Source organism: Vicugna pacos, chromosome 15 (assembly GCF_048564905.1).
Source record: "Vicugna pacos chromosome 15, VicPac4, whole genome shotgun sequence".
Taxonomy (NCBI): domain Eukaryota; kingdom Metazoa; phylum Chordata; class Mammalia; order Artiodactyla; family Camelidae; genus Vicugna; species Vicugna pacos.
In genome coordinates this window covers 31090098-31108789 of record NC_133001.1, presented here as the reverse complement: position 1 = coordinate 31108789, position 18692 = coordinate 31090098, and the positions used below count along the sequence as shown (strand labels likewise).

At 37.9% G+C, this 18692-nt stretch overlaps 1 protein-coding gene across 11 annotated transcripts in view; it reads left to right on the top strand.

Moving 5' to 3' along the window:
* The window catches only part of MTA3 (metastasis associated 1 family member 3), a 168115-nt gene that overhangs the window by 142004 nt on the left and 7419 nt on the right, over positions 1–18692 (top strand). For 7 of the 11 annotated variants that reach the window (XR_001459810.3, XM_006211454.4, XM_031685024.2 and 4 more), the window contains 5 exons: positions 1646–1770; positions 4508–4659; positions 5523–5745; positions 12846–12932; positions 15815–15961. Coding sequence is in view for 9 of the 11 variants with exons in the window: in XM_006211454.4 (XP_006211516.2) it covers positions 1646–1770; positions 4508–4659; positions 5523–5745; positions 12846–12932; positions 15815–15961 (734 nt within the window). In the remaining 2 variants the exon portion in view is untranslated. Of the gene's footprint in view, positions 1–1645; positions 1771–4507; positions 4660–5522; positions 5876–12845; positions 12933–15814; positions 15962–18692 lie in introns of those variants that run through there. The other 4 variants (XR_012059083.1, XM_006211455.4, XM_072937816.1 and 1 more) reach the window with 2 other exon arrangements.

The following is an 18692-nucleotide window of genomic DNA, read 5'->3' as shown; positions in this document are numbered from 1 at the left end:
TCTTTTTTTCAGGCAGCTCAACTGCAAGTTCGTATTAGCTCCTTTTCAATGCGTGTATTTAGCCCTGGGTTAAATGACAGAAATTTTCATATTTGGGGGAAGTCTTTTGACATTATCAGCCATTTGACTTCAAGGGGCCATCATTTCTATCTATATAGTAGGTTTAAAAAATAAGAAATATTTTTACATATCCCTGGAATTCTTAGTCATTATAAATCACGACTTTTCATTTTGTACGTTTCCAACTGAAAACTGTTGGAAAAATGAGAAATTCATTCTGTCTAGGTTAAAATGTGTTTTTGAAATCAATTTGTCTTCAAAATACATTGCTGGCACAGATTAGAAGTGTAAATAATAGCCCTGTCTATAGAATGGGGCCCTCGGTGCACACAGAGGCTAAGTGATGCTTTCTGAGGTGGTGATGGGGTGTCACCTAACAGTTACAGTAACAGCACCAGAAAGAATTCTTAATTTGTCATCAGGCCAAATTTACATATTAGGCTTTCACCGGTAAATGTAAACGTGGGAATGAGAAACAGGAAAAAGAAAACTCATGAGCCTACTCTGTGGGGAAATTCCAAGTGTCTTGAAGGTTGTGAGCTCCATTAGTTCAGTAGCCACAGGAAGAAAGGGTGTGGTCTGCATTTAGTCGTTCAGCAGTATTTGTTTCTAACAAATAATTTGCTAATTGACCTTGCTTATTTTCTGCCCAGCAAATAGACATGAAAGCTCCTCTAGAATGGAAGTTCCTTGATGTTGGCACTTTGGTTTACTAGGCACTGAATAAATATATGTTGAATGAATTATGAGTGTACTGAGGAAATGTTATGTATACTTGTGCAGTATTCTTGGGTATGACTTTTAAGCAACGGAGTTAGCTGACCTAGATGGGGAAAAGGTAGCCATGTTTGCACAGTAAATACCAAGGTAGTCTAGGCTCCATGTTTCTGAGGAATTGTAGCCTCTGGGGAATCTGATAGATGTTACCTTTTTCCTCTAAAAAAGGAAATAGCTCAAAATACACGTGTTGGTTTTTCTAATTTCAAGTTATGTAATATTCCTCATTAAAAACTCAAACATAATAGAAATCACGAGTGGTCACAGTATCCCAAAATGCTGACTCACCTCTAGAGATACACCCTGTTGATCCACAGTGTCTGTTGAGCTTGTGGCTTTCGTGCAGTTCCCTTGAGAGCCAGTGGGTAGGGTCAGCAGCTGTCATACCAGCAGCAGGAATGGGACAGTGGTTTTCTCTAAACACAGCACACTGCCTTTGGCTTCATTTATTTGATCCAAAAGTTATTTTATTTTCTCAGCAGAATTTATGATAAGTGATAAAACTTAATAACTTATATCTTTCAAAAAAGCATCAGAGGGTGTCCTCAGGAAATTGTTTTGGATGGAGAGGAGATATGGCTGTATTTAATTTCGTGAGTGTTGGGCTTAAGAGTCTGGCTTTTACATAGCCTTGGTTTGTAATGATTAATTTTTTGGTTCATTTTTACTCTTACCAGTGTATTTCATTTTCACCGAACATTCAGATGTTTATTTATGTGTAATTAAGATAGATCAGTAATGAAATATAGAGCCTTTTGCTTTGTTATACAAGTCATTTTTATCACTTCACTTTATATTTCATTGAAAGCAGCAAACCAAATCCCAATCAGATATCCACCAGCAATGGCAAACCAGGTGCTGTGAATGGAGCCGTGGGAACCACGTTCCAGCCACAGAATCCTCTCCTTGGGCGAGCCTGTGAGAGCTGCTATGGTAAGTTTTCTCCAGCAGAGCAGTTTTCTCCCTCCTTTGAGACTGGAGTGGGTGAAGGGCAGGGGACTCTGCTGCCCCTGTGGGGTGCGAGGTGTGAGGGTTCAGTGCGGCACAGAGGCCTGCACAGAGAATTCGTAGCCTCAGTGAGCAGATGCACCTCCTCACCTTCTGCTGGGATGCTGAATCTAGGTATTGGGTTTCCTTTGATTTGCTTCTGTGATGTCCTGTGTTTGTTGAATATTCCACAGCAGTGTTTGCTAAGCTGCGTTGAGAGTTGTTATTAGCTTTGTGCAAACCGTGGTCCCACAAAATACACCAAACCTCCTTTTGGAGTTTCTCAGTATATTTAACAAATTAAAGGCTCCAAAGAATTCTGTGGGAAAGACCGGTGTGTGGATACACTGCTATTTATAGTCCTCAGACCAGGTTTCCTCAGAGCACCGGTTTGGAAGATGCTGTTCTGTGATGCTTGCTTTTGGCCTCAGGGCCCTGGTGTGCTTTTCATTATTTATTCATGTAAAAACCCAACAGACACTGGCAGTATTATATCTGCCCTTGATGTTAAATTGGGTTGGTGAGATGAACTGTTAGGTAGTCAGTACATTCTTAATATTTATTTAAAACCTCAGAAAACAATGTAATCTCTTAAATTGGACATTGGTGACACGATCGTCTCTTTCTTTCCAATCAAAGTGGCCTCGTGTGGAAGAAGAAAGGACTCTAATATTTATTAAAAGTCTGCTTGTTGCCCAGTTTTTGTCTCTCAGCAGCTCTTTGGGGTGAGGGGTAGCCTACTGCCATAAGGACATAGGGATAAAGAACATTTGTGACTCGACTCCATACTCCACTAGAAAAGGCTTTTAAACCAAATCATATAATTATCTTTCCTGCAACCAAGGAAGGTGTGAGCCAGACAGATTATTGTCTTCATAGAAATAGCACATGTCTAACCATTTTCTGCACCATGGGAGAACAAAGGGAAACACTTTGTGGAAAATCAGGTTATTTTAGTCAGAATTTTACATCGATTACATCATAACTGTTTTTGAATTGGGAATTCTTAGATTTTGAAGTTCACTTATATTTCAATGAAAATGAATAGAATCTTATAAATGGTGGCTTAATTTTGACTTACAAACTCCTTTCACATTAAGTATAGTCTCACATATCTCTTTAAATAGTTACTCCATTATTTTAATGTGTACATGACAAATAAGCAGTTTTAATTTTATAAGATTTATTTTATGTGTATCTATTTGTCTGTCATAAAAATGTACCTTAATATAACATACATATAAGATCTATCTTTATATATAAAGAAAGATAGAATTTGGTGTTTTCTGTTTGTCACTCTTTAACTGAATTTGAGTTAATTATGTAAAGGGAAAGGCATTTATTGACGTATTAAAATGACATGTAATGATTTATTTGGGTAAAAATGTATATTTAAATACAAGTGGCATTTTATATTCAGAATCCAGGTTCATGCCTAATATTTAGGTTTCTTTTTTAATTTTTAAATTATAATTTTTTAATTGAAATGTAGTTGATTTACAACATTAGTTTCAGGTGTACAGCAAAGCAATTTGTTTATGCATAAACATACACACACACATATATTTTCATATTCTTTTCCATTATATCTTATTACAAGAAATTGAGTGTAATTCCCTGTCCTATATAGTAGGTTAAGATTCTTAAAATTTGTGTTTAAAAAAAAATCAGCTTTTTTTTAAATTATAAGAGGAAAGGTTTTAGGCTGCTATTTGCAAGGAGTCCTCCAAGAATAACACATGATGGGTGCCCAGTATTATTTTCAATAAATCAAGTGCAGTTTGATTGTAATGGTCACTATATTTTTTCTTTCTGACATTGGTTTGTTAATGTGTTAGTTGGTACCTTGATGTGCTATTTGAACATTTTGATCTGATGAAGGTAACTTAGAGATCAGGGGAAGAATATTCCAAGGCAGACTTAGAGAATCATAATAATTTTTTATGTACTTCATTAACTTAATGTTTAGTGTCAGTGTTTTCTATCTTAAACTTAAGATCCATTGAGGGAATACTTTAAATGTTATATAGCAGTAATTTAAACTGCAGAGCAAAATAAAACAGGTTTATAGTGTTTCACTAAGGAATAAATCAACCAAGTTATCAACCCTTGTAAGCATGCTGTGGTCTCAGCTGCACATGCTCATTTGATAGGGACTAGTCTGGAAAGGGATTCTGTTTTTAAAGGGAGAAATAGTAAAATAATTATTTTATCTATTGATTAAAATAAAGGAATGGAAAACATACCGCTTCCTGTCAGACTTCTGCCTTTATCAGTGGGACTCCTCTAAGCACCTTAAACCTTGAGGTGGTTTCTGAACCATTGGCTCATAATAATACTTTTCTGATAACTTATTTTCAGACATGTACGCAATAGAGGATATTTTAAATTAACAAACAAAAACTCCTTCCGTAGCACAACATATAAGGGTACTTCCTCTAATTACTGTTAATAGGGGCCACAGGCACTTGATACACACAGAAATAAATGGCTTAATGAATTCTGCCTTGAAAAATACATGCGCCTATGAGACTCATCTTTGCCTGGTAAACTGGGAGAAGAAAAATAACATCGTAAACTAAGGATGGCCTTGGAATATTTGTGAGATATTTGATTATATGTGTGTTGATGTTACAAATAATATGGCATTCTTTGTTTCTTCTTGTTTTTCTTCCATCTTTAGCTACACAGTCGCATCAGTGGTATTCTTGGGGCCCACCTAATATGCAGTGTAGATTATGTGCAACCTGTTGGCTCTATTGGAAAAAATATGGAGGCTTGAAAATGCCCACCCAGTCAGAAGAGGAGAAGTTATCTCCCAGCCCAGCTGCAGAGGTACGTGAGCCTTTTTAACGTTGAGCAATGTCGTATGTTTCAGTGGTTAGATCGCTCTTTGAAAACCCAGAAGTACAATATAGGATAACTTAAAAACAATCAAAGAGATTATAGCTAAACAGCACCAAAATGTTTAGGGTGGGTCTGGAGAGAGGGACAGGGACAAGTCCAATTTTTTCAGGTATTTTAAATACTGGTCTTGAGAGATTACTCAGACAAAAGAAGAATAATGTATGTGGGAGGTGTTACAGCATAAGTGGAGAGCTTACAAATTAAATGTTTGTTTTAATTGCTTTTTTGAAAACAGTTTACAACCTTTAGGTACTGTTGAAAGTATATTTTATTGCATAAAAAAATAAATACAAACTGAGCATTTTTTTCTGTCCCTGGGCTGTCATAGGAGGGACAAGAAGACATGGGCTCAATATTGATGTGAACAACAGTAAAGCAAGATTTTGGTAAAATTCTCATAGATGGCAGGTATCAGGCATCTATGTCCACCAAATGGAGACTGTTCGTTTTGAATGCTAACAAGATTTAAGGACCCCCTTTAGTATTTTTTTAAGTAGTCTGATTAACCCTCTGGCAATTTTTTTTGACTATTGTGAATGTGATTTTGGATTGTTAAGGTCACTTTAGAAGGAAAAAATACAGAATCGCATAACACTGCTACTTCTACCCAGTTTCCTTCTTTACTTTCTACCTCCTTCCCAAAAGTACACACTTTTAAATCCTATCCTCTTTATGTTGAGTTATATATTCTTCAGTGAAAGACTTAAACATTGCACTTTAAGGAGGATGCAAGTAGTACTGTATTTGACAATTTCTGTTCTTTACATGTTTGTTGGTGTCTGATTTTGCAGGACCCTCGCGTTAGAAGTCACATGTCTCGCCAGGCCATGCAGGGGATGCCGGTCCGAAACACTGGGAGCCCCAAGTCTGCAGTGAAGACCCGCCAAGCTTTCTTCCTTCACACTACATATTTCACAAAATTTGCTCGTCAGGTCTGCAAAAATACCCTCCGGCTGCGGCAGGCAGCAAGACGGCCGTTTGTTCCTATTAATTATGCTGCCATTAGGGCAGAATGTAAGATGCTTTTAAATTCTTAACCTTATATGTTGTGCTTCTGACCATTTCCCTCTTTCCCTTTCTCTCTCTCTGTTTTTTTGTTTTTGTTTTTGTTTTTGTTTGCAATAAACATAAGTTCTTGTGTACAGCCTTTTATTTGATTTATTTTTTTTAAACATTGTTTTGTCTGCTGCCATTTGTATCATGCCAACCTGAAAAGAAAACGTTGAAACTTATGCAATCTTTATGAGAAAGTAGTGCTCAGCAAAAGATTGGTGGGAAGTGATCCTATCCAGTGGGATTTTGTGATGAAACTGCCTAAAAACCCTTATTGAGGAGGCAATTTTACCTATAAGGTAGAATAAAATTTGCCAGTTTACACTAATGAGAAATTGTATGTCTTTGTAAACCTGTCAGTTTCCCTCAAACCTTTTATAATTATACGACATTATCAAAATTCACAGTGTTTCATAAGAAATTAGAAGATTTAGCAAATTATAAGTGAATTTTAAAGTCTTTTGGGTAAATTTTCTGAAAATATACATTTACTTTTTACAGGCTGGTGTCCAGATTTGTGGTTGAGCATTCCTTCTATTTGTCCAATTTGGTTTCCATTTCATAAATCATATACCAAGTATATTACCACATAATGTTTACATGACTTTATTACTCTCGTTTTCAGCACATTCAGTCTTGCTTATGTTTTTTGGGTTTTTTTTTTTTGTTGTTAGGACAAAGGTCATATGTACCAGTGAATTGTAGGTTGTTGTTATTACCATGTACCCCTAAATGTGTCCCTAATCTGTGTGTGAGCTCTGATTCTAGTCTTGCTACTTTTAGTTACATTCCTGGTTGGCATGTTAGAGCCATGCAGCTTTTTTCCCTAAAGGATGAGAAAACTTGCTGTCTGGCCTAACAGGAAGTCTTAAAGACATTCAGTAGATATTTTATCTGTCAGATAAGAAATTTCTTATTATGAGATGTTCCATTTTGATTTAAAGAGGGTATCTGTAGAAGGAGTGATGATGATTCAAAAGCGTTTTTTGTTCCTAAAGATAATTTTCAGCAGAACAGTTGGAAGGCTTTAAAACTTACAGATAAAAGCTTTACAAGAAGAAGAAAATTGCTTTGTAAAGGGAGTGGAAATTGGAAGTAATCTCTTCATTCCTTGTAGGGGAAATTTAGCTACATTAGACTCATGTGTATTTGAGAACTTAGATGTATATTGAGGTTTTTTTTGGCTAGCATTTCTGAATTCATGGGTTTATGTTATTATCACTTTCTTTCCACTTTAAGAAACTGGAAAATATTTATATCCATCTAAACTGCTCAGTTGATTTAAAACACATACTTTCTTATATAGTTTTGTAAGTATAAAGAATAATAAAACGTATGAGAAAGAAGATGAATGAAATTCTTCCATTAAAATTGGTCAGGATTCAGGATCATCTTTTGTGAAAAGAAACCATCACCAACTAAATTGGCTTCTGAGGAAGCTCCTGTTTCCCATTAAGTCTCTGTTAATTTCTCAGTTAATTTCTAAATTATCCTTATTTCGGTTGTTCTTCAATGAAGTATATTCTTCTGTCACCTCATTTAAACTTTTCTCAATTGAAAGGTCACGGTACTGAAAAAGGGTCAAGATTAAATTACCGGTATTTCTGCAAACGTATAGCTATAATGATAAAAGAACAGAGTCATTTGTTGTGATGCGATTCAAGGAGCATATTTTATTTTGTATTTATCTTCACTGGTCAAGTTACATATAGAATCAGGTTCTCAGAATAATTTTACCTTGAAATTTAATTTTACCTTGAAATTTAAAATTAAAAAATTTCAGCAGCCACCTACTCAGTACCTTCTCCACTGGCAAGCAACTAATGAATTCTTCCTAACATCTAATTGCTTTTTGCATTATCTTCTCCCATCTTTTATGTACCTTACAACTTCTTTAGCAGATTCCTTGATCTTGGCTTGTTAGGTGTTAATAATAACGTATCTGTACACAACCATGTTTATGGTCCAGTGGGAGGGTGAAGCTGTATTTTTGAGTAAACTTTCCTTAGTTTCTCAAAGGTAGTGGTGACCCTGTCCCTCCCTAAAAATTTAAGAATCAGTATGATGCAGTATGAATGCACTTTCAGGTCAGGTGAAAGTTTGTAATTCTAAAGATATTGATGGGTCAGGATCTCCAATTAATGCTTTTAAAATAATTCTTCATAATACTGGGAAAGGGAAATAGTTTTCCCTGTGAACTTGAGACTCTTCTTATAAGTCCTGTAGAAGTTGACCCCTTCCATGGCTTCTGGCCTTGGCAGCACCATCACAACCAGTATCATAGCCAGAGTTTGTGGGGTGACAGACTGCCTAAGAGTGAAGAAGTGGGGAGCTGAGGAGATACATTCTCAATTACAAGAGGGTGAGCATAACCACAGCCTTGAGTTCTTGACTTACAAGTTAATCCTTGTTTAGAAGAATTTTTTTTTTTTTGCTTGTTACAGCAGCACTCTCTGGCCTTTATTTTCATTAAGAAGCTAGTATTAAGGAATATAGTATAGTGACAGGAGAATCTTGTTTGCATATCCATAAAGTATCGCGAAGAAAATGTAAGAAGTAATATCTGTGGGAAGGGAAACTGGGAGTCTGAGGCCAAGAGGTGGGAAGGAGACTTTCCACTGTTGATTCTTTTAAACTTTTTCAATTTTGAGTCATGGGAATAAATTTCCTATTAAAAAATAATTTAAAAACTGAAATAAGTATATAGTATGACCAAAATGTGTGTGTGTGTATATATATATATATATATACACACACATATATATGATTTTCAAAACCGAATCCCCAAATACCTATTTAATAATAATACCTTTATACATGAATGTATAAATCCATGCTAGAAATTGCTAACGTCAGTATAGTGCCTGAGCCAGTTCTACCACATAGATAATGCCTATTAAAAATGGATTGCTAGACCAAAAGCCAAAGCACTGCATAAAGAAAGGTCCCATGTCCTTGACAAGATTTGCAGACCAACAGCATAGTTGTATCGATTCAGACAGCCTGCCTCTTTTCCCCCTTGACACCCCTCCCCTCAGTAAAAGAGCCATGATGTTATGATAATGTTATTTCTCCGTTGTTACTGAGTGACTTGTCAAAGGTCTGTAAAATCACCCAGCGCCTGGTGAGCACAGGGTTTCTATTCGACACTCAGGATCTAGAGACTTAGGTTAAGTAGAAGTAGGTATGTTAGCAGCATTCCATAGATGAAGCATAAGTGCCCAGAGAAGTGGATCCAAATGAGTTACCTGCCAGCTCTGTAGCTTGCATGGGTAATTAAGTGGTTTCTGAGTTGATAACACACCAGACTTGAATGACAGCACCATTCCCCAGTATGAACTTCAAGAGACACCTGGAGCCCTTTTTTCAGTTTGAAGATGCTAATTTACCTTCAGAAGTGTCCCAAGGGCTCATATTCAGAAGAAATTTGTTAAATATTTTGAGTTTTTCCAGAGATTTCTCAGCAAAAGTTACTACTAATAATCCTATAAAGTTTTGTGGAAATTTAATTTCTACAATTAGGAGAAAACACTTTTGGCTTATTTATTTTGGTAGTTTATTATTTTGATAAAATTTGTTTTTGAATGGATACTTTAGATTTTCCTAAAGGTACAAAAGCAGTTACAAATGTCAGTGCCATTCTCATTCCTGTCTTTTTCAGAGGTAGCCATTGTCATCAGTGTCTAAGTATCTAGAGACTTTGTGTCTAACAGAGTAGGTGCATTTTTGTTCTTGTACCATTGTTAATGTCTACATTGTTCTGCACCCTGCCTGCCTTCCTTAACATATGCTGGAAGCCATTCCATACCAGTACAGTAAGAGCTTCCTCCCTTTATATCAGCTGCATAATAATCTATTTTATACTTGAGCCAGTTCCCCTATTTAAAAAAGTTTTTAGGTTGTTTGCAGTCATTTTCTATTATAAGTAATGTTACAACAAATATTCTTCTACAGATATCATTTTAGACTGATGTGTGAAATGTGCATGTAGTTTACAGGATAGATCCCTAAAAGTAAGACATCTGGGTCAAGCAACATGCATTTTGAATTTTGATAGTCACTACCCAGTTGCCCTCAGAAGACCAGTTTACCACTCCTACCACAAGTGCCTGTTTCTCTAGAACTTTGTCAGCAGTGTTATCCACCTCTGAAACCCTTAACTAGTTGACAGATGACATGTAAGTTATATTAGCTTGCATTTTGAATGGGGTAGACATGTTTGTATATATTTGAAAACCATTTGTATTTCCTTTTTTGTCAACTGTTTCTGCCCCAGGCCTGTTTTCTATTAGAAGTCTTACTGACTTGTGGGAACTTTTTATATTTTAAGAAAGTTAACTCTTGATCTGTGATGCAGATGCTCCCCCATATTGTCTTTGATTTTGTTTATGACGTATTTCCCAAGCAGATTTTTTTTAAGTAGTTGAATTTATCTCTCTCTCTCTCTGTTTTAATTGCACTTGGGTTTTGTATCTTGTTTAGAAATACCTAATTCCTATGAGAAAATTCTGTGGATAGTTTTACTTTGATAGCAATTTTGAAGGCCCATGTGAGGTATTTTTGTGAATTTTAATTCATTTTGGGATTTTTTTTGTAGGTTTTCTAATACTTCTAAAACATTTTAGAAAGAGGGTCATGAGTTGCAAAAATGTAACTTTTTCCAGATTTACCTCAAGGAGGTGTAAATCACCCTTTAGGAAGCCAGGGAAATGTGCCTCATGCTCAGTCAGGAGGTTTGAGTGACATGAAGATGCTCTCCCTCTCTGGGTGGAGTCTGATTCCTTCTGGCTTCTGGGGCATTTCTCAGGTTGCTTTCTTTTTCTGTGTTTTTAATGCATACTAATGATCTCTGTTTAAGTAAGTCACATGAATAATCTGAAAGCAAGGACTGACGGCAAAGCGGTACCAGTAGCCTGGTCTTGAGTGCAGCCGAGATTCTGTTTTTAGCCTGCTCAAGTATGGACCTGATCATCCTATATTTATGATCATTACTTCCAGACAGAAGCTATTTCTTCTCTTTATATCCAGTAAAATTGCTGAATGGATGCATTTTTTAATGTTAAACACTGACCAGGTAGTCTTAACACCCACCTTTCATCCTCATTTATTCATAGTTGAGACTGATAATTCTTGCCACCAACTACTTCCTTTAAAATATAATGAGAATTGATAAAACATGGATCCTTCTAAGGAGCTTTAATCTCCCACTTAGATCCTGTATAAATTGTCCCTTGGAACATTGCATAATTAATCTGTTAATTTAGTGAGAAATTAAAAGCAGATTAATTTAAAGAGAAATGTCTTTGGGTATTGTGTTGGTGACGCCTTTGATGGGTTTGTTGATTATTGTCAAGGTGACAGTCACGTGGGAGTCCATCACTTGAAACAACAGTGGCAGTTTTCCTTTGGGCCTTATAAACTGGATTAAGGAAGCAAGTTAATCTTACTGCTAGTAACACAGTAGAGGTTTTTTCCCAAAGCATTGAAGAAATGCCAAGATGATGCATTCAAGCTCTATTTTATTAACATGTTTTCTCTTATCCTCTTCCTAAGTAGAACTTGAATTTTAGGTGAATTAGTAATGTTAGGAAGGAATTATTTAGTATTAACTCAGTAAATTGACAGGGATTCAGCATTCAGGGTTTGGGCTGCTGTTTGTTTATATTACTCCTCCAAAATTGGCTTATTACATACCCTCCTGTATTGTCCCTCTTACTCAACAATAGGTGAAAAGCTTCATACCATAGTAATCTTTTTTTTCCCCTCAAGGGAAATCAGCTGAATAGGAGGAAAAGAAATTGGACCATTTATAGTTGTCAGTGGTTGCATAATAATTAGCTAGTGCTTGGAATACATATTCAGATTCATATTATTTAAAGCTCCCTGCAGCATGTTGTCTATTTCAATATTTTAAAATGCTACTTTCCCACCTTTTTCTGTTTAACAGTTACTAGAAAAGAGTTTGCTTGATGAAAGAGAACTAGAGCTTATGAAAAAGTTAATTTTTAATTATCTGAGATTCCAAATTGAATTGTACATTTTAATGCTAATAGTACAGAGAATTCCTATGAATGTCAAAGGAAATTTCCTATATGTAGGCCTAAAAATGTGGACTCAGCCACAGAAAACCTGTAGGACATTTTTGTCAAAAATTTGAAGGTGGGGAAAAGGCATAAACAAAGCAGAATCACGTCTTCTAAAGCTACTCTGTTAAGCTTTATGACAGTATCTGCAAATTTTAAAAATACATCAGTGCACTCTTTTTTGTAGTTTCAAACTGTATAACTTACCTGTTTGATATGCTAGGCCACCACGTTCCACATCTACTCTTCCATCCTAATGACAGCTAATTAAAACAGAGTGTTTGTGTTGTGTGCTTTATTTTTCTCTGTCTGAAATGTATTATGGTAGGGTATGTGGAATGTGATGTGAAATTTTATTAACTAATACCCATCACAATATCATTCTGACCATTGGATGAAATAGAGTCTGCATACATGTAACCTTTTAAATCTCAGCACTAATGACATTGTAATAGGATATGAAGGATGGAAAACTACTGATGAAACCAAATGGTCCATTTTTACCTGTGAGAAGCTCTCACCTAATGGAACTGAGTTTAATCAAGATACATGCAGACTCCTCAGTGGAGAGGACCTCCGTCTAGGTCAGGGATGGACAACTGTGCTGCCTTTGTCTTCATGCCAGACTAACCTTACATTAGGACTGGTTCCACCTCATACTTTGTGAAAGTTTTTCTACTGTCATTCAGAAACAGCATGGCTAGAAAGGAAGCATATTTCCACTGTTCTACACACACAGAAAGAAAGAATGAGTGTGTAAGATGGGACTTTAAAGGGAGGATTCTCCAGGTAAAATCCCGTTCAGTAATTTGGAACCAGAACTGGAAATGGCTTTCTCAAGCCCCAAAGGGAATTATGGAGGAATCTGGTGGATCTTTTGCACTGTTTTCCACTTGCACATTTTATTTCTGTGCTGTGTATAGTGTAGGCAGAGAAATCGGCCTCATTGGTTGTCTCCATGTTTCTCTCTCTCCTCAGATGCAGACAGACATGCGGAACTATCTGGAAGTCCACTGAAAAGCAAAAGCACTAGGAAACCTTTGGCATGTATCATTGGGTATTTAGGTGGGTATTTTCTAATAGAGGAAAAACTCAACGATTTCTGTATCTTGTGATTGGCTACTCAATACTGGCATACCTAAATTAAATACAAGCCTTTCAAATGGCTGAAACTGGATGCCTTAATATGTATAGTCAATTTATTTCAGAAACTTAGTTACCAAATCACACACGCAACATGCAGTGTTACAGATGTTTACTTTTTCCAAGAAAAATCATTGAATAAAAATGTAAAGTATCTATGGATATAAATGCAGATTAAGCAAAAAGAGGAAAATAAGAATTACTAAATTATTAGAGGGTGAATATTCTTTTTTTTCTGTTGAAGTATAATTGACTTACAATGTTATATTAGTTTCAGATGTACCACGTAGTGATTCGACATTCATACACATTATGAGGTAATCACCATGATAATTATAATTATCATCTGTCATCACTCCAAGTTATTAAAAATTAAGGATGTATATTCTTAATCTTTTGATTAGGTCATTCCACTATTTCAAGCCCTCCTCACACCTTCCCTTAAACAGAGAAGGATCACTTTATTTACTTTTTCTTTTTTTTAAGAGATGAAACTGGTTTTTAACCCACCTTTAAAAAATATTTATAGTATTGATGTGCCAATTAAGGTTACTTTGAAAGGGCAGCATTAGTATTGCTTTCTGGTTTTTATCATATTATTTAACTTAGAAGTCACCAAAGATGACTGTTCCATTTACACTTTGAAATATCATAATTAAGAACAGCAAAAAAAATTACTAGGCAATACCCCCTGCTTTTTTGGGCAAAATTTTAAGATAAATAATTTACACAATAATGGTTTCTAAAATGGTTCCTACTATACCTATAAGCTATAATGACATGTTTTTGTGCTTCTAATAGTCTTGCTTTTTCATCTTCTCAGTAAAAGTGAAATGTTCTCAGAGTTGCATTGAACCTTATTACTCTGCCAGCAAGATTTATACTTATGAAGTGTTTAGACTTTAGACATCCACTCTTTTAAAAATCAAAGGGTAGGCTTAAACTTGGTGTATTATCTGGTCCTCACCAGAGCATCCTAGAAGTCAGAGGCTCACAGCTCTCTTTGATGTTACTTCGCCACATTATTTCCTGTTTTATTCCTCAGGGCCTAAAGAGCTGCTTCAGTACCTCCCGAAAATATCACATGGTTAAATCATAGGCACGACCTAGGTCATGGTGATCAAGTCTTTGAAGTTTGCTATCTGTCTTCCCTTGCAGGGTCTAAGCCTAGAGGCCCCTACCACCTTGCGAGGAAAAGTTTCTGATCATAAGAAATAGAACATACCATTGCATATCAGTCAGCATCTCCGTAGGAAATTATGTGTTCCTCCTGTGGGCGAAGTGGTCTCTGTCCCTACTACTAGATAAGCCCACAGCTGTGCTGTCCTTACTAGCTGAGCCACACCCCTATACATCTGTCTGAGTATTTATTATGTATAAGAACTACACTAAGGGATTTGGGGAACACCAAGATGACTATGACCTTGCCCTTAAAATCTTAGTCTAGTGGAGAAAGCACACAGGTAAGGACAGTTGAGCAAAGGATTAGATCCTGTAGAAGAATCACAAGTAGTAAGCATTGGACATTTGGAGAAGGGGGTAGTTATTTCTGATGAGCGTTAGGGCAGCCTATGTGAAGAAAGTAATCTGAGCCTTGAAAGATATGTAGTATTTGAATAGATAGAAAAATAGAAAAAGAGTATTTTACCCCTTAATGAGGCCAAGAGAACTATATAGACAAAGACTCCTTGAGTCCAAGGACCTGAAAACAGGATAAGATAAGGTGGGTTATCTGATCTGATGGAGTGTAGAGATTAGTGATTGTAATGAAATACGAGGTTGGCAAACCTTCAATACCATGTCAGGGGCGGGGGCGAATCCAGCACTGTATTTTGGTTAGTACCTCATCCATTCCTAAATTTTGGATGTTGACCAGACGGAGATGGAGTAATTCTAACACTCCTAATGGCTCTTTGTAAATTTCAGTAAATGAGGCTGATATCCTGGCCCTCACCTGAGAAGACAGGGTGGCTTGTACATGGTTGGCGTGCTGGATGGTGTCTCAGAATCAGTGAAAAGGTTTAGCTTTAGAGAGAGGTTGCCTAGTATTAGTAATAGGCTGAGGTCCTTAAATCCAGTTTCCTGAGCGTTGCCATTTCTGTCCAGCTGCTCTATCCAAAAAGTGCAAGTAGTTCTGGGCTGTGTGACTGACAGCAACATACTCGACACAAGCACAGACATACCACAGGCACGTTGCAGTTTTGTGATATATCCTCAACCAAAGCTTTTCTCCTGCTACCTCTTAACTCTAGTATTTGGAGTTTGGTGTCAGATTTCATCCAGAGCAAACTGTTCTGGGCTGGGAGTGACTGACCCTGGTTGTATATTTTGGCCGCAGAGCCAGAGGAGGAATCCTGGTTTTTCACAAAGCTCTGACACCCCAGACGTGCAGCACACTATGTTCCTGGTTTGAAAGCGCACAGAGGTAGTTTTTTCCTAGGCTACTTCTCCAGATAACCTTTGGATTTCTAATTCCGTGAAGAGTCAGATGACTTATTCCCTTAGTAAATCTCGTGTTTAAGTGCCCTTCTGAAGTGGCTCCCCCTGCCCCGCCACTACTCACAACGTGAAGCTCAGAGCTCCAGCTAGCAGGGCCAGAACCAGCTCCCTTTTGATAAATAAAGCCAAAGTAACAGCACTTGAAGTTGATTCATTATGTAAGTCCTTGGGAAAACAGGCTGGCTCATAAGGAACTGGCTCTCAGCTCATTAAGAAATAAGATGTGTGCCTATTAGCCAATGTAAGTGCACACAGATTTTTAATACCATGTTCTGAGTTGAGAAACCTTTTCTCCCCCCCATCAGAGATCCATCCTTCGAAGAAACCTAATGTAATTCGGTCGACACCAAGCCTGCAAACCCCAACTACCAAGCGGATGCTAACCACCCCGAATCACACGTCTCTGAGCATTTTGGGGAAAAGAAACTACAGTCATCACAATGGCCTGGATGGTATGTAAGCCCAGGAGTTCTGGGGGCTGATCCCATGGGCCAGGGCCTCTCTGCCTTTGCCCTCTCCAGAGTGTCATCTGCCACGTCCCGGAACGTGTAACAGACAGGTTCTACCCCCGGGTTGAACTATCTATGTGGAAAGAGGGTAAGAGGGGAGGCTGCCTACCATGTGCCACAGTGAAGACACCTTGCCAAGTGATATTTCTCCATCTCAGAAGGGACTTTTTTGCTCACGTGTCCTGTTAGGAGGCTTGTTGGGAAATGAAAGCCTGTATTTAGCAGGCTGTCTCTGCTGGGTAATAATGCTCTTGCCGTGATGCACGCTCGCTGCTCACTTACGTTTTCTTGAGCAGAAGGGATTATTTCACCTTGTGTCTGAGACAGCAGTGCTGTCTGGGGGCTCTTCAGTGTTCTGTGGACCATTCTGAATTTGGCATTTGTCCCTTACTTCTTCCACCTTATAAATTTTCTTAATTGCTCGAGAGTACTACAAGTCATGAAAAGAACTGCCTGGGTGATGTCCTAAATACAGAAATAATAATTTGTTTGAAATGGAAAAACTGAGAAATACCACTTCTTATCCAAAGTACTTCTCTTAGGCTTGGCCATATAATGACTCTCCAGGTGGAACTGAATTATCTTCCCATTTGGACTGTAAACACAAGCATAATAAATCATCCAGGAAATATATATTGTTCATTTCAAGAGTTCTGGAGTTCGAAGCTGTCTTGATTGTTTAAATTTTGGCATTTATAAAAAAAAATGTTGGCATTTATTTATGAATAAAGCTCTCTCCAGGCTTTTCATGTCTTACGGAACTCTAAATTCCCTCAGTGACAGTGTATTATTTATCATGAGGCCTTAGAGTAAGGATGTGGAATAGACGTTCTAGTAATAATTTCCCAGGGTTGTTTTCCTTCAGTATGACTTCTGATGGTCATGGCAATGTCAGAATGAATAAAGAATCGAGGGTGAAGAGTTTAGTTTGCATTTAAAGATATCAATGTGTTGTAGATACGGCTTTCAAGAATTTAGCTACACAACAGTCTTGCAGAAATACTTCCTTGCTAATGAGAACATCGGTCATCTTTGCCACAGTGATATGCCTGATATCTAGACAGCAGAAGTCCAAGAAAGGATTGTGTCAAAACGAGATTAGATTTCTTTCCAGCTTTTCCTTGCCCTCAGTGTGAGATCTTTGGATTCAGGCTTAAATGGAATCAGGAATCTTCCTTTTCCATCTTATAACACCCTGGGCTTTCTAGGTTTATAGTCCTACTGCAGAACGCATAAAGTAAATTCTGGTTTATTTGAGATATGTGTATGTTCTTTGTGGTAAAAAGACCCCTCCATGACTGATGTTGGAATAGCGGCTTTCTAGTACCTTTCTCTGCTCACGCCCGATGATGACAGTCATTCTGGGCCTCAGCCCGAGCCCTGCATTGCAGCTCCTGTTGCTCTTTCTTTGTGTCACAGGCACCTGTCTCTTTGGGATTTCTAAAAAAAATGCCACTCTGTAGTGTTCCCTCTCTAGGGCTCTTTGTCCCATTTCCTTCTGAATGAATGCTGTTGCCAGGGCATTGCTCCTCTGTTGTGAACAGGAGGAATGGACAGGGCACACAACAAACCCCCGGTGTTAGGCTGACTGAGATGTTCAGCCTTGTGAGGCTGAGACAGTCTCGTTTTCTGAAGAGACCAAGCTGTTGAAACACTTTTTTCCTCAAGACCCATTGGTCTTTGCTCTCCTGTCGTGGTACCAGGAGGAAGGCTGATAACATGAGCCTTACTGCCTTATCTTACCTGATTCACAGGACAGAAGGTTCCAGGGCAGGGAGTTTAACTGTTTTGCAGAACACTGTATCTCTACTGCCCAGTATAGTGCTTGGAACTGGGTAGATGTGCAATAAATGTTGAATACGTGAAAGTGATTGAGAAAAATGAGACCTAGAGAGGTGAATTAAATGTTCCCAAGTTACCAGATACCATATAAATGGGTTGGGACTCCCATTCAGGTGTGACTGATTTCAGGCTCTGCTTTTTTAACCACTGTTATAAATGAGATTGTGGCTCTCAAATGCACTGTATTAGTCAGCAAAGTAGAAACTACATAAGTTATTTTAACAGCTCATTTGATATAAGAAGTCAATGTGACAGGTATTGGAGGACAGAATAAGTAAACAGGGGAAATGGGCCTGGGGCAGGGGGAGAGGGAGACGGACAGAAGCAACCACCATCCCTAGAGCTGGAAGACCAAAAGGAAGAAGTCGGGGTAATCACAGCTAGAAGCTCAAGGAGGGGCCCCAGGGAGCTGGGTCTCAGACCCTTGAGGAAAGGGCTGCTCTGTCGGTGCTGGCATCTCTCAGGAGGTGTGATGAGGCTGCTTCCGGGGGTGTGAAGTAAAGCTGGGAACTGAAACCAACTCCTCCAGCCTCCCAGGTGCCTTCTAGCACCCCCTACTGGTGTAACAGGGAGCTGGATGGATGGCAGAGAGTCCCAGCCCCACCCAGCATCACAAAGCTGAGTTTAGCTGAATGGATGTGGAGCTGAGGGGCAGGAGTGTAACAGAAACACACACTTTAGAAAATGTCTCCATTTTTGTATTCTCAGTGGACCTTTTCCTTGGGATAACTGGTCTGTTTATTATCTCCTCAGGATATAGGATCCTAACTAACCTGGGTTTCCAAGGTGAACTCAAGTACTACAGAAAACTTTAGGCTAATAGTAAGTTTTC